At 40.3% G+C, this 24,762-nt stretch overlaps 1 protein-coding gene across 4 annotated transcripts in view; it reads left to right on the top strand.

The window, feature by feature from the left end:
* Positions 1-24,738, top strand: part of stxbp1a (syntaxin binding protein 1a) — a 64,419-nt gene extending 39,681 nt beyond the window's left edge. The window contains exons 3-20 of one of the 4 annotated variants that reach the window (XM_031739050.2): positions 1,203-1,284; positions 1,380-1,456; positions 2,070-2,148; positions 2,801-2,904; positions 5,614-5,762; positions 5,894-5,978; positions 6,496-6,626; positions 6,719-6,826; positions 6,919-6,979; positions 7,124-7,189; positions 7,319-7,399; positions 7,544-7,682; positions 8,109-8,218; positions 11,002-11,103; positions 11,547-11,632; positions 13,873-14,027; positions 14,993-15,150; positions 22,745-22,869. In XM_031739050.2, coding sequence (XP_031594910.1) covers positions 1,203-1,284; positions 1,380-1,456; positions 2,070-2,148; positions 2,801-2,904; positions 5,614-5,762; positions 5,894-5,978; positions 6,496-6,626; positions 6,719-6,826; positions 6,919-6,979; positions 7,124-7,189; positions 7,319-7,399; positions 7,544-7,682; positions 8,109-8,218; positions 11,002-11,103; positions 11,547-11,632; positions 13,873-14,027; positions 14,993-15,102 — 1,725 coding nt within the window. In that variant the 3' untranslated portion in view covers positions 15,103-15,150; positions 22,745-22,869. Of the gene's footprint in view, positions 1-1,202; positions 1,285-1,379; positions 1,457-2,069; positions 2,149-2,800; positions 2,905-5,613; positions 5,763-5,893; positions 5,979-6,495; positions 6,627-6,718; positions 6,827-6,918; positions 6,980-7,123; positions 7,190-7,318; positions 7,400-7,543; positions 7,683-8,108; positions 8,219-11,001; positions 11,104-11,546; positions 11,633-13,872; positions 14,028-14,992 lie in introns of all 4 variants that reach the window. The other 3 variants (XM_031739051.2, XM_039614845.1, XM_031739053.2) reach the window with 3 other exon arrangements.
* The last annotated feature ends 24 nt before the right edge of the window (positions 24,739-24,762 follow it).

Genomic DNA, 24,762 nt, shown 5'->3' with positions numbered 1-24,762 from the left:
ACAAGTTGATTAGAAAGTGTTTATCTATTCTTATAAATTCTGTTTTACATAGTGTCACAACCTTTTTTGGAAATGGGTTGTACCTGTTCATTAATCAATCAGGTATTGAGCAGTTCTCTTCAAAGAAGCATAACTGGACTTTGCGCTGAATCTGTAGCTTATGTTTCAAAATTAGACCTGAGTCAGTAAAAGAAAAAAATGTACTGGTGAAATTTGTGGGACTAAATAGATGGTTTGCCAAACAGTGTCTTGTTCCAGCTTTACAAATGTGCAGTAAATGAATTGTTTAGCTTAAACTTGTATGTAAAGTTAATGTCTTGAGATTAGAATATTTATTTGTCAATGTTTTTCTTTCTTTTTACAATTGCTTTACACTTTTTTGTTAGACAAACACCTATAACAAGAAGAAAATACTATTATTCATCGCTAATGGAAAAAACACTGCCTGCCTTACATGCGTAGAATTATGACTTGTTGGATGTAACTGGGTTTTAACAAAAAAGGACAAAGAAAATACCGGCCCTCACTGTCTAGTATAAAATAATAACATTAATCCTATTTAATATTCATAGACAGATTAAAAAAATATCATGAGGCCTTCCAGACTCTTCGTAAACTCTTTACGGAGACACAACTAAATGTGTTCTTTTCGAGCAGCTGCACTATTTTGGCTCATTAGATGAAATGGATCCATTTCAGATGTTGCTAATTTGCTAAATGTGTCTGAGTAAAGACTGTGCAGAAATACCCAGCCAAATAATCTATTAGTCAAATATTTGAATGTCTCTAGAATCGGTCTTTATTAGTCATTTAACGGAGGCTTTTGGGCAGACCAATGGAAGGAATGACTCTCACCATCCCAGGAGATTACATTTTCAGTAGCTCTTTTTTAGATGTTGTCCAAAAAGACATTAAAAGGCAACAGTAGAAAATATAATAAAAGATAAATGGATACCAAACCTATACACAGTGTATATGTTGATGTGTAAATATGCAGATGGAAAAACGTTTTTCATCACAGTGGTGCACATTAAATAAGCCAGAACAACTAAGACACACAAAGACCTTGAAGCCTGGATGTGAATAAACCTGAGTCATCACTGCACAGTGTCTGTAAGGGATTATTTGAATAAGACTGTTTTATTGTCAGCTACATGTAATGAGAGTAATAAAAAGTAGTTACTGTCATCTTGTGTTGCTAGGCTCTGATTGTGGACCAGCTGAGCATGAGGATGTTGTCATCCTGCTGCAAGATGACAGACATCATGACAGAGGGCATCACCAGTAAGAGCCCGTCACATTTAACTATTTCTCTGCACCGAGAGGCTTATTTTGATCGTACCTGCGACTCTTTAACATGTCTGTGCCTGCTTCTGTAGTTGTGGAGGACATCATGAAACGACGAGAGCCGCTGCCGAGCCTGGAGGCCATTTATCTGATAACACCCACAGAGAAGGTAGGGATACCCCTTCTTTTACAATGTAGATACATATAGAGGCACGTCTCTGGCAACAGGTATGCACTTTTAGAAGAGAGATCAGACAAGCCGTCATATTCTCAGGCAGCTGTTGACTTAGTCAAGAAAGATCGCACATGCTTCTTAGTTTCCATGATCTATCTTTACATCCAAATTTCTTTTATTTTTATTAGGTGAAACGTCTTCAAGAAACTTAAAGAAGTCCAGTCGCTTTTCTTTCCAAGCTCCTTAGATTCATGAATTTTACTCTTATACTTTTACACTAAAGTAACTTCACAAATTAACAAATGGTTTGGGTAAATGAAAGTGAATATTCAAAATGTAACACGTGGTAGGGTTCTCCAAGTCAGGAAGGCCAGGCCAGTGCGGACTCTTGGGACGCTGGAGAATGTAAACGCAGCTCATGGTTTGAAAGGGAAAGACTCACACTCACTAACATCCACTTGCAGCATGACTAGCTACCAAAATATTGATCAGAGAAGCTCACATTACAAAATGCACATATTGTAAGGATTGTCCTTGCTTCATGTTATCTTGAAGATTAAAATACAGAACTTTCATCGCAACACATTTAACCTTTTTCTCTCTTCAGTCTGTCCACACCCTCATTGCAGACTTCAAAGACCCTCATTCATCCAAATACAAGGCAGCCCATGTTTTCTTCACTGACTGTGAGTACACACAAGGACTTTACAGACAACCTTCTATTTGATGTAGTGTTGATGCTGCTAAACGAGACTGTTTTGGATGTTGAAGGTTTTTTTAATTGTTGTAACTTTTTCTTTTATAGATACGAATACGAATGCTCTCATTGATGTTGTTAGAACGTCTAATCCCACAGTTCCCTCAAAGTTCTTATAGTCACCTATTGTTTTCTTGTTTTGAACCTCATGCGAGCCGGTTTTATTAGGTCAAGTAAGAGAGGATCTTTTTGTGCTAATAATCAAATATTCCCCTAATTTATAGTGGTTTGTAGAAAAATTAAAACTATACAAAAGTAGTTATTTTTCTTTAAATATGCTTTATCCCTGCACTATTACAGCAGGTTACAGCTTCATAATAAGAGATTGAGTGGATATGATGTTGTAGTTTCCCTTTAACAGAAACATCTTGGCCTTAGAAGTATCTTTATAGTGGAAGAATCTAAAGCTGCATCATGTTAAATGAAGGACGAGCTTCCATTGAGCACTCTGTCAAAGTAATATGAAAAAGTTTAGTCAAAGATCATCTTTTAGAGACATCATAGGTCGACTCAAACTCTGGTGTTTAAGTGTATTTGTCTGTGAATGTGACTGAAACTAAGCATCATTTGATATTTTCCAGCCTGCCCCGATCCTCTCTTTAATGAGCTGGTGAAGAGCCGGGCTTCCAAAGTCGTCAAGACTCTGACGGAGATCAACATCGCCTTCTTGCCCTACGAGTCTCAGGTAGAAATACTGTGCAGCCCTGCATGGTGATGGTGCATAATGAAATGCAGAAATGAAGAAAATGTCCTCACAGCATGTTTAATCTCTATAAAAGATTCTGCATATGAATACGCATAATCAGTAGGAAAGTTGTGCCCACTTGTTAAATGATGATAACCCTGAAGTTCAACTGTGTCCTGCATTGGATGAGCCTCTTGTCTTGAATAGACACAATCACATCAATAAGTATTAAGACATCATTCTCTGCTTCTCCAGGATACAGACAGCTCATCAGGAGCTTTTCATAGCAAGTAATTCAAATGTTGCAGCAAGATATTGATGACTGACCTCGTGTTGTGATGTGATCATCTCAGATGTTCACTTGGCTGAAGTTTTGTCCATTTCTGGTGACTTCTTGGTGCAATATGACAGCATTTCTCTGTGCTTGTCCCTGAATGGGCTTTTAAGAACCCTCCTCCGACATCTTCTCTATGCTAATGTGTTTAAAGTAACCTATCCATAGCTCTGTCGCTAACCATGAGGCAGCAGATTACGATATATCATGTAGCTTCACTAACCCTAAAAATGTTGATGGCATCATCATCAAAATATTATCTTAAGATACTTTAATGGATGCCTGGATGTTAAACTTTATTGTAACACCCGGGAGAACAGTCACACTGATCAGTTTATTGGAGGTGAAGCAGTTTGGATGGTTTCTTGTATCTTCTGTGCTTGTATGCTTTTGGGAACTAAAAGAGCATTTTTGACATGAAAATGACTAATGAAGTGAGACTTAACATGCAGTCTGACCAGCCACATCTGAGCGTGCTGTTCAGGTAACAAAGTCCATGTGATGGGCAAAAGAAAATAAATCCCCAATCCTGCTGTCTGATTGGAGTTTAGCATTTTAAAGCACATCTGCATTTTCAAACACTGACAACTGTGCAGAACTAAAACTTCCACTTAAAGTCCATAAATATGCCTTATTGTCCTTAACTATTGGCTAAAACACCAGAGCCAGTGGTTTTGGCCCAACATAGTTAATGAAGCTTTTTGTTTACCATTTATAGAGATGGTTCTGGGAGTCTGCATCTATTAACACCTACATGTAGGACTGGAAATCAGGCTTTTGAAAAGGGATTGAAATCTGCAGTGACTGAGGTTATAATAAAAGAAATCACGCACATGCATGGCTTTATAAAAGATGAATTTAGATCAAGTTTTGTGCCATTAATGCCTTCCAATGCTATTACTCAGCACACTTTTCTACACAAAGCTGGAAATGACTGAAACCCAGTTGAGCTTTATTGTCTGTTAGTGACAACAGAGAGAGAAGGAGAGGGAGAAAGATCCAGAGATGGAAAGCTTGAGCAAGAGCAGCTGCAGAGATCGATTAAGACAGGTGGGAGGAGAGAAATGCTGCAAAGGATGTGGACAGGAATAGTAACAGCGAGGTTATTGGTCGTAAGAGTTAAGGGTGGCTAAAGAGAGGCAGACCGAGAGGAGAGAGAAATGCACTCAGGTGGAGACTCGGCACAAAGCTGCTGACTCACCAGACTCTCTGTTTACAGCCAGACTGTTCCAGAAAGACTCACATTTATCACACTGATTTCTCTCCCTCCCACCTGCTTCCCCACCCTTTGCTCAATTTAAAAAAATGCTGCCTCCATCTTGTCTTCTTCCCTGCCTCTGTCTGTTTTCTAGATTTTTTTTTAAACTCGCGTGCACTTTCTTATCTTGCTGCTGTCCAAGTGTTTTTTCCCTCTTATTTGCATTTACTCCATCCTTTTCTCCAACCATTTCCCCGCCCCCATCTTTCCCTCCAGCAACCACCCCTCTATTTACTGCCTCTCTCTCTTTCTGTCTGTCCTTTGCTCTCACAATCTAAAGATGCTTCTTGGCCCACAATGCTTTGCTTCCCTCTTGTCTGCTATGATTAATTCAGAGTCAGTGGTTTTCTGCTTCAGGCAAAAATGCTGCCTCATAGTCCCGCCCACAGACTTGCTCAATTGGGCGAGTCACATCCACACAGTGGGCTGGAGCCAATGGTGGCCGTTCTGAGGCAGGGACCCTTCTGCAGCGCAGGAGTGTGGTCATGTGACTGTGGACAGATGGGTTGGGAGAAGGGAGTGGTAGTGATGCAGGAGAGGAGAAAAGAGAGGAGGAAGAGGATAGAAATGAAAAGAAACAGAGGGAGGAGGTGAACTAATGAAACAGTAAAAGACAAAAGAGGGGGTGTAGAGATGATATGGGGAAGATCGAGTCGAGAAGACATTAAAGTGCAGGGGGATGAAATGGTAGAGACTGAAAAAAGAGAGGAGAGAAAACATGAAAACCGAGATCAAACAGTCCATTTGTGTAACAGCTGAAACACTTAGAACACATGCAGATGTTAAAAGCCTTGCGTCCTTTCTCCCTCTCTGTCTTGGAAATGCAGTTCAGTTTAATGCTTCTCACAGAAGTTGTTTCTGGAGAAGCTTAGCATGAAGAAACAGGTGCTTTTCCTCGCTGCTCTCTCTCTCTTGCACACATCATCACTGGGAGATGTAAGGGATAAATGCCCGGGAGGGAAGCAAAGACACACTTAGGTGTGAAGAAAAAAAAAATCACCTTATGCACATGAGGAAAAAAGTAAATCAGATAAATTAGTTCAAGAAGCTAGAAACACTCATGCCAGCACAGTTAGCTGAAGAAAAAAATTACATTTCCTTGTATTTGTGTGTGCAGGTGTATTCTCTGGACAATCCAGATGCCTTTCACAGTTTCTACAGCCCTCATAAGACCCAGCTGAAGAACCCAGTGATGGAGAGGCTGGCCGAGCAGCTGGCGACACTCTGTGCCACCCTGAAAGAGTATCCTGCTGTCAGATACCGAGGGTGAGCAAACAGGGGGCGTTGCAGTACAGTACAGACTGCTTCCGCGGTTGTAAAACTTAAAATGTCTTTACATCTGTCGTGCTTTGTTTTTGCTTTATTTATCTTCCCTCCCGCTTTCCCGTGTCTGACAGGGAGTACAAGGACAACGCCACCCTGGCCCAGCTGGTTCAGGACAAACTTGATGCGTACAAGGCTGATGACCCCACCATGGGAGAGGTGAGCTCACGAGAAATCAAATTGTTGTCACTTTAAATATCCTGCTTATTATTGTTTTCACTTAGCACATCATATTCTCGTTGTTTTAACCTGTATCAGGGCTGTCCATGAGATCAGGTTACAGCTTAACTTGATCTCCATTTGCTGTAATCAGTAAAACCACTGCACTAAAATATCCTCTCCAGGCTTTACTCTTTAAAGAAGAGCATTCTGAAAATCTGAAAGATTTAAAAGTAGAACTAAAACCTTCATGTGTAGATTTTTTGTTATTGAATAATACAATAATACAAGCTGTATCAAAAAGAATCATCTTTTTAAATTAATTGACAAAGAAGGTTTTAAAACACATGGCTGAATATAAAGGTTTACACACAAACGGATATAATATAAATATGGATATAAAAAGTGCCATGCTTCTGAATGCGAAATAATCATGCATGTAGTTGCAGTTGCACAGCTGAATTCTACACGAGACCTGATGCGTGATTTTCTAATTGTTGTGCGTCTCCCTCTGTAGGGTCCGGATAAGGCTCGCTCACAGCTGATCATTCTGGATAGGGGATTTGACCCTGTCTCACCCGTCCTGCACGAGCTCACCTTTCAGGCTATGGGCTACGACCTGCTGCCCATTGAAAATGACGTCTACAAGTATTAGCAAACACTGCTGTTTAAATTTGACTTGAGCATCATTTGCTTTTATGGGCAATTTGGCCATTTCTGTTTGGTTGATTCTTCTCCAGATATGAGACCAGCGGCATCGGAGACTCACGTGAGAAAGAGGTCCTTCTGCATGAAGACGATGACCTGTGGGTGAGCCTGAGACACAAACACATAGCCGAGGTGTCCCAGTGAGTACTTTTCATTCTTTTCTTTATTTTCCACTCAGGCTTTTGATATCAAATTAAATAATTCTCATATGTTATTGTCTTCTTGTCACTAGGGAAGTGACGCGCCAGCTGAAAGACTTTTCTTCCAGCAAGAGGATGAACACCGGAGAGAAGGTAAAGGCGACTCTGTGGAGGGAGGTGATGCTCTGAGTAGGAATGTAAAGTTTTGTGAAAACATTAGGGGTGTTCTGTGGTTTACGTCATCGCTGCTTTATTGGACATTAATTGTATAACTTAGTGTTGTTTTTGTTTCAACAGACCACGATGAGGGATCTCTCCCAGATGCTGAAGAAGATGCCTCAGTATCAGAAGGAGCTCAGCAAGGTTTGTGTGTTTTTTGAGTCTGTGCGTGCTTTTCTTTGTGTGTGTGTGTGTGTGTGTGTGTGTGTGTGTGTGTGTGTGTGTGTGTGTGTGTGTGTGTGGGTATACGCTGACCTGTTTTGTCTTTTTCAGTACTCCACTCACCTGCAGCTGGCTGAGGATTGCATGAAGCATTACCAGGGAACAGTGGACAAACTGTGCCGTGTGGAACAGGTGAGACGGAAGCAGAAAGAGGGGATGAGGAGAGAAAACCAGAGGGAATAGGAGGGGGAAGTAGCAGAGGCGAGGACAAAGAGCACAGTGCAGCGATCAGGGTTTTAAAGTAAGACGTTACAAACGAGAGGTTTTCTGTTGCAGGATCTGGCTATGGGCACAGATGCTGAGGGAGAGAAGATCAAAGATCCCATGAGGGCCATTGTGCCCATCCTGCTGGATGCCAATGTCAGCACATATGACAAGATCCGCATCATCCTGCTTTACATTTTCCTTAAGAACGGTAAGCGACAGACTGAATATAAAATCAAATCAAAATAAGACAGAAATATTTCTTTACTTTTTAGTAAACCGTTTATATAAATCTAAGTTAGTACTATTATTATTGTCTTAAACATTTTTATACATCTGTATAAATTGCCGTTGCTTTAGCTGATGTTTGAATTTTGAATCTAAGGGAAGTAGAGTACGCTCATTCTTGTGTGTTATTTAATGTGAGTGAATGCCCATGAAAATGTGGCGTTATTAAATATTTTTTATTATCATTTAACATTTAAAATACAAAAGAAAAATGAATGCAACTTCTGGATACTAAAACAATGTTATGGGTTGTTTTATTGAAGCAACATGCAGGAACTTGGTGATATCAAAACAAACAATCTTTGTTTTATAAATCTTGTTAATATTTTGTGTATATTTGTGTGCTTAGGCATTACGGAGGAGAACCTCAACAAGCTGATCCAGCATGCTCAGATTCCCCCTGAAGACAGTGAGATCATCACCAACATGGGTCACCTGGGCGTCCCCATCATCACAGATGTAAGCGTCTCCTTATTATCAGCTTACTCATCCTTTCCTAATTCCTTGTGTTATAAACTAAATTTTGAATGCTTTCCTTAAATTCATTGTTAATTCATTGTATTGTAGTTTTTGCCTTTTAATATTAACGCCAACAGACTGTAATGGAAATTTGCTATTATGTAATCTGTCACAGCAGAAGGCTTCCCATCAAAGAAGCTGTCTGTGTATTTTCACTCTAAAGCACAAACTGTGTTTGGACAGTTTGACCCTTGGACACAAAAGCCTAAGATGCTGGAAGTCAAACTACTTCACACTTCATAGATGTTGGGTGAAATAAAGCAGGCTAACATAGAATTATTTAAATATTGTATTTAGGCTTTTCTTTATTTACATTAAATTGTTAATTTGGTTACTTATATAATTGGTGGATGATTGTGTATCATTGTATCTGTATCACTGACCATTAACCAACACAGAAATCACAACATGCCACATTTTAGGGACATCTCAAATGCAATTTCGTATGTTGTCACATTTTGAATCCAGGTTATTTCCACTGTACTGCAGCACTGTTTGATGGGGCTTCAGGCGGTACACTTTTCAATAGGTGTTTGACACTGTCAGGGCTGCTCCTTATCTTCAAACCTGTTTTTGATTTTCATGGAAGAGATCTCAAGGTGTCGTCAGTCGTTTGGGAGTGGCGGGCTGCCTCATGGATGGGAATTCAAGTATCTTGGGCTCTTATGCAGGAATGTGGGAAGGTGGAATGTGAGTTGGCGCTGTGTCAGCAGTAATGGGGCTTTGCAGTGTCCTGCTGTGGTGAGAGATCCAACCCTCAGCTGTGGTCATGAAGTATGGGTAATGATTGAAAGAGTAAGATTGTGAATTGAGTTTCCTCCACTGGGTGACTGAGATGAGCCTTAGAGAGAAGCTGAGAAGCTCAGACCTCAAGAGGGATTGTGGAGCAGAGCCTGTGCTCTGTGTCACATGTGTGTTCCAAGAAACTGGTTGAGGAGGTTTGGGCCTGGTTAGGATGCCTCCTGGGCGTTTGGTGGACACGCCCAACCGATAGACCCAGAACACACTGGAAAAAATATATATCTTGTTTGTTCTCTGAATGCCTTGAGATCCCCTAGGAGGAACTGGAAAGTGTGGCTCGGGAGAAGGTTGTCTGGAATAGCCTGCTTAGTCTGCTGCTACTGCTGGTGTGTGTGTTGGCTTATTGCTTAAAGGGGCTATAATGCTGTCACTACTTTATGTCAGATAAATGCTACCTAAAGGGTGGATTCTCATAATAAACATGGATAAAGTTTTAATGAGGTGTACAAGGAATCCCTCATAGCTCAGGGTTCAGACTAGGGATGGGTATCGTTTTTAGCAGTCTCTTTTTTTCTGCAAAATGATAACCAAATTAGCCTTTTCTGTTGATACAACATACCTCCTTTGGTTGGAACCGGTGCTTAAACAATGGAAAACACAAACTTTGTCCAAAAACCTCTCATGTTTAGCTGTTTTTTTTGTAAAGAGATAACAATGTTAGCCTTTTCTGCAGCTATAGGGCATATATGGTATCACTCTATCAAACAAGAAGACAGCCGCATGTAACTACGACGGTGTTTGCTAGTTCACCTTACATGCATTAATTTAATAATGTGGTTAGCCTACTCAACGTAAATTACACACGAACAACATGAAGCTACTCACGCAGAGGAGAACGGCTGCTGCTGCCATCATCATCCGTCATCATTTCTGCTACGCTGACAGGGCTAGGGGCCAGGACTCTCCTCTTCGGGTTCTTGGGGGATGTTGCTAACTCTGGGTCCGATAACAGGCACCACACCCACAGTAGATGTGCACGGTGTGAGGTCTCGCAGCAAGCTATCAAATACGGTGCATTTCTTGGCTTTTAAAAAAACGCTATGCGTCACCAGGTGTTTCATCCGATTCGAGGTGTTACCTCCTTTGACAGTATCACAGTATCACCTTAAAGCACTTGTTGCAGGCTGCTGAGTTTGCATCTTTTGCTGTGAAGTACAGCCAGACTTTTGACCGTTTCGCCTTGGGCATTTTTAATCTGTAGCTCTGCTCTAAAAGAACGTACGTACCTGGGCCCGCCTACTATCCTTGGAAAGGTAAAATGATTGGCTAGAATCCAAAGTGTATGACATCTCAAGAAAAAAAAAAGCACCGAAATAAAGCACCAAAATGTGCGCTGTTTTTCGGTCTGGTTACTACCGTTTATGTCAAAACCGGTGCCATGATGGCATCGGATACCGGTACCCATCCCTAGTTCAGACTGCTTTAAACACTCAGTTCCAGCCAGTTTTTCTACTCCTAGCTGTTCAGCAGATGAGAGCAGATATTCCTAATATGGTCACCTCAAACACAAAGTTTCAGTTGTGAGCACAGAAGCCTCACCAACCTGCTATTTAAGCTCTATTTATGTGGGGGTAGCCAATCAGATGAAAGCTGCCTTTAAATGAAGACATTTTAAGATAAGTGCAGATTATTTTGACCTGTGACTCATGCAAAGCTACTCTAATACAATCCAAGAATAAAGCTACTAGTTACCCTTTCGTTACTCTGAATATATAAACGCACTACCTTGGCGATCAGCTCTGAGAGAAAATGAAAGATGACTCGTGTGTTTACACAGATAAGTAATCTAATCTGTAGCATCAGGACATTAAGCTTTCATTATCTATGTCTAGCAGATCAGTTTGTGCTGTTTTTAATGAGTGCTCAAGGAGAGCGTCTTTTATTTCCACTTCCACTTCATCATATATTCTTTCTTGTCTCAGTCCACCCTCCGCAGAGGGAAAAAGGTCGACAGGAAGGAGCGTGTGAGTGAGCAGACCTATCAGCTGTCCCGCTGGACACCGCTGATCAAGGACATCATGGAGGTGTGTTTCTAGGAATTTTATTTTATTATGTGTTAAGAAAACTAAAGAGCTTTATTTAACCTGCTGTCTGGCAGATGCATTGAAGTGTCTTAGTATTTTAGTTTCAAAAACATCTCAACTGTAGATGCAGTTATTCATTTTCCCTCAAGTACTCCTAACTTATGTATTCAAAAGTAGCTGTTACTAACTTTTCACTTCTCATACACCCACAACAGTCTCAGTCAAACATCAGCTTTTCCTGCCTAGTTGTCATCTACTATATTTAGCCCCTTTATTTGTGCAGTGGACCTCTGCAGTGGAAGTTGCTAAGAGATGTGAATTTGCCTATTTCAAGTGTGTGTGTGTGTGTGTGTGTGTGTGAGAAAGAGAGAGAGAGAGAGAGAAAGAGACAATATTGCTAACAAGGATATGTTTTATTTTTGTTCTTTTTTGTTCTCTTGCAGGATGCTATTGACGATAAACTGGACACCAAGCACTATCCTTACATCTCTACCCGCTCCTCTGCGTCCTTCAGCACCACTGCAGTCAGGTACGTACACACACGCAAATGCATTTTCAAACAGCATAGCATCTCACCTCATGGTTGTAGCATTTTCAAATTATGAAGAGAGAAATGGAGGTGTTGTATCAGTAGTAATTTGGGATGGAAGATGAGTCTGATGGGACTGAGGAGAAACAAGAACAGGGATGTGCTGCTGCTGCTGCTTTACCTTAATATGGAGGAAACAACCATTTCTTGCAGTTACTTCCTGATTATATTATTTCACAACCCTGGATTTGTAGAAAATGGTATAAATTCAGCAATACCTCCTTATACTCTGGTCCAGTCTGTGTGGATGGTGCTTATCCTGCATCCTCTCTTGCCTCTTTTACTGTCCCTGCCCCACAGCTGCACACACACCCAGCATCAAGTACCTTGTTGTGGGTACAATCAAATAAAAGCTGTTACGTTAATAAAGTACTTGCAGGTGAAATTTTAATTCATCTTGATTATTTGGTTTTTAAAATAAATTGGCTATGTGTGATGTGATGTAGGTACAAACCCAGCCACCTGTCTGCAGCTCATTCCCTTCCTTCGCTCTAAAACCTCAACTCCTGTTTTTCTTATTCTAGCCAGTAATATAATCCTCTCACTGTGTTCTTCTCAGTCTGGTCAGGTTCCTGCCTGCAGTGGAAAATCTCTAAAATTTCACTGTATTGCATGAGGTGGTGCACAGAAACTGTTAGCACATGGATGGCAAACAGGAAGAAGCATATGCTGTGTTAACAAAAAACACACTGAACAATACATGATTATAAAAACCTCATGGCAGAATTATTTACTTATCTGATATGAAATACATGTAGCTGTCTGTACTTTGAAAGCTTTCATTGATTCACTACAAGATGCAGGTAGATGTCACTGAACAGGAGCTGTGGGAGAGAAGTTGCCACTTTGAAGGATTTAAAAAAAGCTGCTGAGCAGAATATGGATCCCAAGATTTGTAGTTTCTATTCATATCTTTGTTTTTCCTCCATGAATAGATGATCCGAGTAGTCTTTCCTCGAGACAAGTGAAACAACTTTTGTCCCGGAGTATTACCGACTGTCCACTATTAGCCGTCATGGTGGAGTAATGTTTTACCTGGGTACTACTGGTATTACTGGTTTGCCAGGGTAGTTAGTCGGTTATGCGACTGAACTATGATTAACATAACTCCAAATAAGTATAGATTGAAGATTGAGTTTTTTCTGTCTCATTATTGTAACATACTTACCTTCAGTTAAGACACTATTTTGAAAAAAACAAAACAAACAAAAAAGCCCCCCAAACATTAAGCCCACAGGGGAGGAAGGACAGTATTAAATTCATTTTTGATGTAAATGAAAATAATATTTCCAGAAAGCTAATATCTAGGATTTACCTAATCTTATAATTGAACAGAAGTCTCTTCTGATGTATGTTAAATCAAGCTGGGAGAAAGGAGCAAACAGAGCTATCAGAAGAGGACTGGATAAACACATGTAGAGCACACTCTACCACCTCAAGCTCTGGTTTGTGGATGCCAAGGTTTTTTTTGTCCAAAAACATAAAATAGAGTAAAATACCTAAAAATGGGCAGTGTTGGCAAATGTGTGGTAATATATGTGCAGATCGTGTTCATATTTTCATATTTTTTCTTACTGGTTGGATGTTTTAGCAGAGATAAAGACATATTCGTGTTATTTATTAGAGGAATGTGCCACAAGACAGATACTTATTACAGATATGATTAAGTGCAAGTAAGAAAGCAGTAACTAAGAAGTGGTTAAATAAAGAATCTTCAACAACCCCTGAGAGCATAAAAACAGTTCATGAAATCTGTGAAATGGAACAGTTGACCTTTTTCTAGGACAATTGTGACTGTAAGGTTTGAAAAGTACTGGGGAAAATGGATAAACTACCAATCTGTGAGATGAAGCTTTGGATTCCTCTGCTTCCTGGAGAGCTATATCTATGGATTAGACTCATGAAGACCTTCTGAGTATTAAAAAAGAAAGGAGCAGGATTAAATAAACATGGTGGACACAAATGAACTGCTCTCCCTTTGCATAAGGTTGGGATCCACTCAGTTATGGGTTCTGTTGGTATTTTTACTATGGGATTAATACTTAAAAGTGACTGATGGCCTTGTCCTTTTGCTGTGTGAATTATTTCTTGTCTTTTTTTCTCTTTTTGTACATTTTCACAAAAATAAAGTAACGAAAGAATTTATTAATACTGTACTTTCCTTTAATGTTTTCCGGCAGTGCTCGGTACGGCCACTGGCACAAGAACAAGACACCCGGAGAGTACCGCACTGGGCCACGTGTCATGGTATTCATCATCGGCGGCGTGTCTTTCAGCGAAATGCGCTGTGCCTATGAGGTCACACAGGCCAATGGGAAGTGGGAAGCCATCATTGGTGAGTAGTGTTGCAGAGGGTAGTGTAGGCTGTTGGGGTGGGTAGTTAGAGACACATCCATCGCCTTGAAAACAAAGTGGGTGTGACTCTGAGTGGGCATGTTTTCACGAAAGGTGGGAAAAGCTGCGTCCTAATTCAGATTAAAGAGAGGCTGAAGATTCAGTGTGTGTTCTTTGATGGGCACAGATGACTTGTGACCTTGGACGTCGCTAAAAAACATTAAAGATGGGCAGGCGGAGAAACATGAAGGAAGTCTAAAGTATAGAGGGAAATCTGACTTTCTGCGAGTTTGGAATAGACTAATAAAAGTAGTTTTCTGAAACATTAAATGCACTTTCATATTTTGGGCTTCATTTCAGTATTTTTGACTTTTTTTCACCCTTTGGAAACAAAATGAAAATTTAGAAATATAGGCTCAAGTTTTATAAACGCAGCAGACCTCATTTCATCACACACATACAGGGCGGCATACATCCCACATCACACATTGCTGTCACAGCAATTTCCCATCGACAGGTTTACAGTGCAGCAGCTTTTTTTGCAGGATGCAATTACAGATAGCAGGAAGATTACTGTGTGCAGCATTTTGTGTTAAAGTAGCCCTTTGTGTCATGTTCCTGTGTACTGTTTATTTGATGTCCTGAAGCTTTGCCAGCCAGTCTGTGTTATAACGTTATGTTAACTGAAAGTGTCTTTTGTTGTGCTCTGCTTCTGCTGTTGTCTTTAAAAACAACTGTTGTCTTTAAATTGCAGCCACGCCATGTCTTTCTCTGTGTCTGTGTTCCCAGTTTATTTCTGTTTGTGCAACTTGGTGTGAGTGTGTGTGTGCGTGTATGTGTGTGCTCTGTATGACAGGTTGCTTGTTTTTTGATCCTTTTGTTTTCTGGAGAGAGCGAGTGAAGGAAGGGCGGGGGCATGGCATGTGCTGTGAGACGAGTGGTGAAGCCACTTCTGTTCCTCCACAGGTTCCACCCACATGCTCACCCCCACCAAATTCTTAAAGGACCTGCAGCATCCCGACTTCCGAGAGTCCACTAGGGTGTCCTTTGAGGACCCTGACCCCTCAGCCGAGTGAGGCAGAGACAGATTGGGAGGGAGGGAGAGAGAAATCACACAGAAAAAAGTAAAGGCAGCCGTGCAAAGAAGCCCTTTCTGAACCTTCACAGCACAAGGGCTTTCTTCCTTGTTCCTTCTTTTTTGAACACTCAGTACTGTTTTATGTAACTCCACCCTCCTCCTCCCCACTTCCTCAGGGATGGATGCCCCCGACATTTCCTCACTGCATGGACTGCTCCATCAGACTCCCTATGTATCAGTAACTCAACCGCGACTCCGTCATGTGTTTCAGACTGAAACCATAAGTCCAAACAGGTGTATTCTTGCAAAGTCTCTCAGCTTATCCACAAATCCAGTGCAATAAACATATAACATTTCAACTATTTAAATTAACTGTAAGATTTGTTGGAGCAGTCTTAGCTCACATCCTCACAACGCTGATGTGATGATGGCATGCGTATCACACTTCCTGTATCCTGAACTCTGTGCTGATCAGCGGCCATGCCTGAGGAGGTCGTGAACCCATCCCTGCTGCCTCCTCCCATCATCTCTGCAGGGTGGATTAAATCGCCCCGTGATGGCCGCCCAAAGGCCCTTTGATCTTGTTTAAAACTCACTCCAGATTTAATCTGCCCCAACATCTTTATCAGTTCCTATGATTTATTTTTATAATTTGCCCTTTACATACAGAAAACAAACACCTTTTTTTGTTACTGGTTCCAGATTGGTCCTTGAGTTGATGTTGGGTTTCAGAGACACACTTTATCATTTCTTCTCTGTTTTTTTTTAAATCCTTGTGTATTTTTTTTTCTTTGTTTTGACCGCCTGACTTTGTCCACTCAGCTCACCATCACATGCTCACATGGCTCATGACCTGTCTGCAGAGGGTGCTGGACTTTAGCGAATGTTGTCATGATGATGGAGATCTGCTGACAAGCAGGGCAGCTGGGTGACAGATAGGAAACCAAGCAACCCAAAATAAGTTCATATGCATTCATATGAATATTTGCCTTCTGTATTACCGTCACAACTCCTCTGTGCGGACAGTCTGAGAATGTAGCATTGTTCCACCTGATATGCTTTAGCAACCCACCTAAAAAAAAAAAAAAGACAGAGAGAGAGAGATCCCAAAAAACCATCTCCTAACATGGTGCACTATCCACATCTTCAAAATACTCATCTTCTGTCTTAGTATTCAGCACATCACCTTGTTTATGTGAGCACATATATATTAATAACTGATAATGCTTTCAAAGCAGCTCCTTTTAGACAACATCACATACCTGGACACACACACTGATGGATAAATTAGTGAGTTTAAAGTCTTTGCTTTTGAGTCTTCTATTGATTGCTGAAAAAAGCAATCCTGTTACCTACATATGTGGAGAACCAAACAATGAATTTCAGATTAAAAAAAAAAAAGTTTAGCGGCATAAAATTAGCCAAAAGCTCAGGTGTATTTAATAAAGATTAAATACCATACCTAATTTCAATTTGGTGAGTCTACCCTTCAGGGTGGTCTCCTTGAGCAGTGTTACAGTATTTCCCACTCCGCTGTTGATATCGGTCGGAGATAGTTCCATTCTGCCTTTTATTTAGTGCATCGGGATATTTTCCAGTGTGTTAATACAGTAATGTGAAAAAAGAAAGTTCACCGGACTCTATGCACAGTGCAATGTTTGGCATACTGGCACCAACACCTCATTCCAATTATCAAGCATGGCGGTGGAGGAGTGATGATTTTGGCTTGTTTTGCAGCTGCAGGTCCACTCAGGTACTCAGTCAGTATCTTCAAACTCTTTCCAGTCAGTTTCAGTTGTTATTAAATCTAATCTGCAGTAACTATGGCTCTTCTGTGATTGATCAAGAGATCCATTGTCATTGAACTAGATAACCTAGCCTTGGTTGACATAACCATCAGAAGGCAGAGGCAGCTGCCAACCTCGTCTCCTGGACACCATCCTTGTACACCATAAAGGGTCATTGCAGTGGCATCGATTTTTTTACATTAGATAACGATTCCTCCCGTCTACTTTCCAAGCTCAGCCATCACTATTCAGTGCATCTGCCAGGCCCAGGAGTCACTGCCTGTTCTCTAATTGCAACCTCTGGCCAAGTTAGTGTCATTAGCAGTGAATTTCCATCATTTGTATTTGGGGTCTGGGACCTTAACGAGTGAACTGAAAGTAATTTATGTGAATATCTCCAGCTGGACCACACCCCTTCCAGTCATACTTCTATAAATACCTTCCTGCACCACATACCCATTTGTTCTCATTCGTGTTTGGGGTTGTTGTCTGGGGTCCTGGACTTTACTTTAGCATTGTGACATGAATGTTGTAAAGAGTGGCCCAAAATCTTTCCACAGCGATATGAGAGACTGATGAAGTCATACAGAAAATTATTACTTCAAGTTATTGTTGCTAAAGGTGTTGAATCATGAGCTGTTCCTAACGAGACCACATAGAGTCTGGTAAACGGTTTCTCTTTCACATAACTGTATCTCAACCCTCCTGTTTAAATTTGTGTAATGAAATTGAAACTGGTCAGATCGGACTCCTAGGGAAAAATATGAAATGGGACCAGTGCTGGAAGCGATCAAAAGGTACACGAGGAGATGACCTTGAAGTGCACACTGACCAAACTTAAACCAGGTGTGGCTTCTGGTTTTCAGATGGGTGGAGTCGTGACCTTTTTATTACACTTTTAACTGAAACCAGGGCTGTTGAGAGAAGATGATGCTCAATTTGCTTTGAACAAAGGGTTAAAAAGAAAACATTTTATGCTTTAATGAGCTTTTAATAAGACTACATCCCTTAGTGATCACCAAAAAACATGGCTCCATAATGCTTTTCTATTAATATCTTTGACTGGTTATTTCATGATTATTAATTAGTAAAAAGCTAATATATAATGCAGTTTTTTATTAGACTAGAATGTTGAACATCCATCTCATGTATGACTAATCTGCTAAAGCAATATCATTTACAAACCAAGCTTTTTTTTTTTAAGGTTTTCTCAGTAAGCTCTCACAGCTCTCACCATAAGCGGTATGAAGCCTCCCTCCCCACATTCTGCTGCATTCAAAGCTTCCTGAGTAAAAATGGCCATTACTTCCTAAAACAAGTCTTTTTGTTTTACTGTGCTATTATATGCCAGTATTTTGTGGTGTTGGAGCATAACATCACAGTGTTGTTTCTGGGGCTAAAAATGCCCACCAAGCTGTGTGTTTTGGGAACAGCAGAGAAGCAGGCGAAGCCAATTCGACATTCTAGCCTGACCCCATCTTTAACCCACTCACCCCCTTGAACCCCCACTCACGATCTCTGATTCCTGCAACCACCGCATCACCTTAACCCAATATAAAATGGACTCGCCTCTTTCTCTTCTGTTTATTCGGGGGATTTTTGTTTGATTTTTTTTGCCTTTAACTGCTTCCACTTCACGTGCCCCCACGCGGATCAGGTTAACGTGTTAGAGGTAAAGCAGCTAATCAAGCCAAACTGGAAGAAACATGCAGCTTTGCAACAGAAACAAACCAATATAGGTCAAAAACTGTTGGTGTCTGGAGTAAATCAAATCAAATGTTTACCCTCCTTATGTTCAGGAATTAAGACACAAGTAAATGTTTGCTTTGCTCCAGTCCTGCACCTTTCAAGTTTTACAATGTCTGAAATGTGTCTTCAGCTGTCCATCCTTGTGCCATTAGAATTACTGATTTTCACATTTACATTTCCATTCAAAGTTAGACAGCGGAGTCAGCTCACTGGTTTTGGATTTCATGACTTGACTTCTTGAAATACTTATAGCCTTTTCAGCTGTCTGCATGCCCTTTTAACCCTTGGATGCACAACCTACCAATACCTACACTCTTCCACGAGTGGGGTCAAAAATGACCCCAAATAGAAACAATGCATTTTGCTATGAACTTGGTTGTTATTCTTTAAAATCTTTAAAACAAAGAGTTGTAACATTCTCATATTTGAGGTATTCGTCATAAAACATGTTTGTGACATGAGGCCCTTTGCATTTTAATTTATTTTTTCATTAATTTTAAGAAATTGCAGTTTTTGTATCCTTGTATTACTTTTGTATGCTTGCTCGGCATATACTGCAGAAGCTGCGCCTTCCCTCTGAAAAGCACAAGTTGTTCATCCACTGTAACACAATCACTGAGGATGAATTTCTGCCTGCAGTTGACCAGGAACAGGCCCCATATGTAGCGGAAAGCTGCCATGTGGGTTGTTTTCAGTCGGTAGGCTCTGGTCCTCTTGTCATCAAAGTGCAAGAAACGGCGAATATGTTCAAATCTTTGAATTGACATAGTGGCCTTGTACAGTGGGTTATGCAGAGGACTCCCAAAAAACCCACCGACTGGTACATCCCAGTTCTTCTCACTTCCTGCAAGAATGGTCAATCAAATGAAGGCCAGGAGCTTATGTTTGATTAAATTTTTCCACTCTTTTCCCCGGTCTGTGGCTACTCTTCATGCCTCCATGTTTGTGCATGTCAGCACCTCTTCTATTATATTATCAGACATGAACATCTTCCATGCATCTACTGGGGAGACAGTACTAAACCCAGGTGCAAGCCCCAGTATATTGTGGCTAGAGCAGTAAGAGGGGCTCATTCTGTTAGACTCAATAGCCATTTCCTCTTCAGAGGACTCATCAGAGGACTCTTCTGTGTCTGACTGGCCTTGTTCAGTGGGGGGGACAATAGTCTGGGTCCTCTATATCTTAGATGTCAGATTCTGAGTCAATGCCTCTGATGGGCTCATCATCCCATCCGTCCTGGATCATTTGTAGGGCAAGGTCCACAGGGATCCTAGCTGGCCTCATAGCAGCGATGTTACTTTAGATATTAAAAAAAAAAAAAACATCAGAAAGGACAATGTTTGAAATGCAAAGGAAACTATAAACAGGGCTGCACATAAATGGTTCGCAGGTGCGCATTCGCTGTCAAAATAAAAGACGCACCAGATAAGAAGTTGGAATGCGCGTTTGCGTACATAAGATGTTCTGGAGGAGGCCAGACATTTGTTCAGAACTCTTAAAGATGTCGAAAAAGCAAGCTCCATAAGCATTTACTTTGGTGTTCCTCCACCGCAAAAGAAGCGGGTATTCTCTGAATTTTAGGGAATACTTTTATTTTGACAGTGAATGTGCACCTGCGGACCACTTATGTGCAGCCCTGACTATAAATCATGTATGTTACTGTGTAATAATTAATTCCTGATCCATCAGATGAATAAGTGGGACAGTCAGAGCTGCTAAGAATGAAAGTTTCATAGAAGATTCCATAGGAACTGCTTGGGGTCATTTTTGACCCCACTTGTGGAAGAGTGGGGTAGTGATACAAAAACTGCATTTTTTTTTTAAATTAATGAAAAAATTAAAAAAAATGCAAATGGCCTCATGTTACAAACATATTTTATGAGGAATACCTGGAATATGAATATATTACAACTTTTCATTTTAAAGATTTTGAAGAAAAACAACCCCCACGTGTGCATCTAAGGGTTAATAAAGGTTGCACATTTTCGTGGTTGTGCATATTGGGGTTTGTCACGTGATGTCATGCACACATTGCTTGAGAGTTGTCTACCATATTGGATGTGATACAGTCATGGATTGCTAGGGGAAAATGCATATTCCACCAACTGGATGGCAATGGTTTCTCGAGGTTGCTGACGCTTGCTGGGTGAAATTGGTTGCAAAGACAATGCTGCAACAAAAACTTTGTTTGCTAGCAGATTCCCACAGTCACCTTTAGTTTTTCAAGTCTGGCTGGAAATGCTCATTAACTACTAGCCTAGCGGTAGATCATTTTGACAAAGTACAAGGAAGACAGAAGAAGGTTCACCTTTACACTTCAAAGTAAAAGCAGCTCTTGCATCACACTTGTCACAGTTTTGCTACAGCTCGAAGAGTATTAGCTAGCTTCCATTCAAACTACAACTGAAGCAATAGGCTAGTAACTGGCTAGGGAGTACACATTTTTCCTCTAGTAGGTGGTTACCCAGGGATTACTCACCCATGTTGTTGGCCTGTTTGATTGAGTCTTTAGCAATCATTTTCCCAATGACTGCCATTAACCTCCAGCAAGCACTCGGAACCAGATGAGAAATACTCCTTTTTTTTTGGCTGCCAGATAGCTGCAAACTGGTGGCTAGGCCTGTGTGACATTTCTCACTTACTCCTACATTGTCACCTTGATTGTCACACATCCAAAATGGCAGACAAGTTAACGTTGTGTGGTTCGCGGTCACGTGTCTGCAAAACCTCAATACAGATTTGGTGTTGCAGGTTTTCAACTAGCCCACCTGCTGCTTTAAGCTAACTTAGTCATAGTAGTTGTGTGGCGCCATCTCTGACCTGTGTGCTCCCATTGTGTTCAGCTGCATGTGATTTATAACACAGCCTAATAACTCGGTATCTGACTGTATGTTTGTGGAGTGAGTGTGTTAGAGTAGAGTAGTGCATTACATACTCCTGCACAAGTTCACAAAAATTCCAGAAATTAAAGGGGACCTATTGTGCTCATTCCCACTTTGACTTTATTTTGGAACTATATAAGTATAGTTTTATGTTACAGTTTAAAAAAACAAATCTTTGTATCTTATACTGGTACTATTTGCAGCTCCTCACTTTATCTCTTAAACATATTACAAATTAAATTTCTGATTCTCACAACAAAATTCAAACTTTGATGGACACACTGTGTTACTCCAGTACAATTTTGGGGATCTATTGGTAGGATAAGTGCCCGCCTAGATACACACAATACAAATGTTGAAAAAGCTAATTTAGCCACATTAGCCTAGCATTAGCCTTTGGAGCAGTCATCAATACAAGATGAGTGTCAGTGATATAATATTACAGCTTCTATTTTATAGCTCTGGCTACACAATCAAAATTCAGCTTTATACTGGCCTCAAATTCCACTGTTTTGTACTTTTAGAAAGCTAAACAAAATTAGCTTGTTTCTGTGACCATCCAATTAACATCTGCTACATCCCAGGGTAGATTACAAGGATTACTTGTCCATATGCTGAAGTATTTTAAAGTTTGCCCATGTCCAGTTCAATGTAATGTCAATTGTAACAGTATATATATATGACAGAAAATAAAGAGAAGCAAAATAGGTCCACTTTAATGTGCAAAACAATCTAAACCCAGAAAGGTTTTAGTCTATTCTTAAAATAGCCGGTATGCAAAATTTGAAGTGGTTTAAATAGTCACTTAACCTTTAATTCATTTTCTGATTTATGTGACATGAGCGTAATGCTTTAACTTCCCTTTACATTTAATGTCTGTGTCAGTAAAGAATACAAAGCATCTCCTCAAGACAAAAAGGAGCGGAAACCCCCAAAAGCACTTAAACTTCCACTTGAGTACAGTGAAAATACCTCCCGCCCTAACACTTTTAAAACTCTTTTAATACATATTAATAATCCATTTTAACCTGCTGACTAACAAATTCCGATTCCATAACTTTACGATCTATCTTTACTTTCAACGTTATGTAAGGTTGTCCTCATCTAAAAAGTAGGCATTCATAACATAAGCTGAAAACACATTTTTCATCAGTTTCCTTCCAATCGTGCAGATCTAACGCGCTGTGTTTGTGTGTCTCTTTATGCGTGTGCGTGTCTCCAGGATCGACTCACATCTTCACTCCCACCAGCCTGCTGGAGCAGCTCAAGGCCATGAACAAACCAGACGAGGAAGTGACGAGCTAAAAATCCTCCAATCAGTCTCTCTCCTCTTAACCTTACTCCCACCCCCCATCCCACCCCCTTACATCACCCCCCCCACATCATTCCCAACCAAATCCTACACATTAACTGTGTATGCATCTTGCTTGAGAAGAGAAAAGATTTAGACAAAAAAAAAAGATATACGTTATATCAAAGAATAAAATTGTTGCAAGTATTCTCATGTTTTACAATGGATGCAACTAAATAAACTTATTTAAAATTGATTAAATATCAGAAAAGAAGGCCATTTAAAATGGAAATGACCAAAATGTAATATTGTACGGTATGAAACCTGCTAGGATGTGTAAAAGGTAAATGATTTCTCTTGTTTCTTTCGGTTACCTCCATGGTGTGACTTTTACCGTAAGCAGATAGAGGAGGGATGTGCAGCCTGAGGGGTTCATATTGTAAAAAAATATATCAGTCACCATGCAATACATAGATATATGCATAGATATATTTCATCAGAGAGGAGCCTGTCCTATCACCCTTCTCTTATCCATTTGAGATGTTCGTATTCAGTAGCATGCTTGGACTGTGTTTGTATCCAGTGTGGATGTTCCGAGAGCCGCATGTAAATGTTGTGGTTGAATATGGCGCTGAAAAAACCTTTTTGTTTTGAGCATCACAAAAAGAAAACTTTTCTTCAAGGATTTTTAAGAGTTTAAGAGAGAATTTCACTGGCCGCTTTATTAGGGATACCTTTGTCACTGCTTATTAACACAAATGTATTGCTAGTAGGTCACATGGCAGGAGCTTGATGCATGTAGGCATGGTCAAGACCACCTGCTGAAATTCTGGCGGCAAAAGGGGTCCAAATCTGTGTCAGCAAGGTGTAACTAATGAAGTGGCCGCTGAGTTTGTATGCTCAAGTAAACTTGGTCCCAGCTACTGAGCTTACAGGCTAGCAGAGAAGAAAGCATAAAGTGTTCAGGGATGTATTGATTTTCAAGTTTTTGATACTCAAAACAAGATCTTTTGGTTTTAAGTATTCATTTTAAGAGCTCCCCTTAGTCGGTCGGAAAAGAGGAAGCTCTGTTAAAAGCCAGAATCATCCCTCCTCCAGCTGCCGAGACTGTAAAGTATTTACTTGCCACAATCTTTTTCCTTTCCTCTGCAGAGACGTCACGTTTCAATGTCAAAAAGGCCGTTGCTTGCTGATATTTAATAAATAATCCTCCAAAAAGGGCCAGTTGTATTTCAGTATTGTATCCTGTCAGATTAAGTCTTATCATTGGTTAGTAACGATGTTTAATTGGGCCATGCACTGAGTAGTGTTGTGTATATGCCATATGTTGCTGTTTTAGCGTCTCACTGTTGAATGGTGATTTTTCTGACTGTGAAGTAGTGACAACTTTTATTTTGACGAAAAAAAACAAAAAAAAAGCCAACGTGAAGCCGCCGTGTTTGTGGTGTTTTAGCTGTAGCTGTTTAGTGGTCCACTGGGAAAAAGAACTAAGATCTATATTTTCTTTGTCTGTTTTCCTCCTCTGGTGCAATGTAAAACCCTCCAATGGTGAATGGCTTTGCAAGTTTAAAAAAGAAAACAAAGAAAAACCCTGGAAACCCCTCGCCACTTTTCTTTCCTCCCTCTTTTGCCTCTTTCCTGGCCAAACAGTTGTATATTGCACTATGATGCGTTTTCTGTGATGCAAACGCTTGTGTTTATTTTTTCTTTTCTATTATAATTTGCTGTTGTATAGGGTTTACGCTGTCAAATCAATTGATTTATATCAAATTATTTATCAGAGAAGATAATATTGAAACATTAGTCTGTCCTAAAAACTGTTTAACTTATTGGGATTGTATGTTTGCGAGTGTTGAAGCACAAACAATACTTCCATGTGTACCTAATATGTACTAAGGTTGTCTAATAAATTGGCTTCCATTATACTGAAAGACTGAACTTTTTTTCCC

The sequence above is a fragment of the Oreochromis aureus genome, linkage group 7 (genome assembly GCF_013358895.1).
Source record: "Oreochromis aureus strain Israel breed Guangdong linkage group 7, ZZ_aureus, whole genome shotgun sequence".
Lineage (NCBI taxonomy): Eukaryota > Metazoa > Chordata > Actinopteri > Cichliformes > Cichlidae > Oreochromis > Oreochromis aureus.
This window is presented reverse-complemented; position numbering and strand designations above follow the sequence as displayed.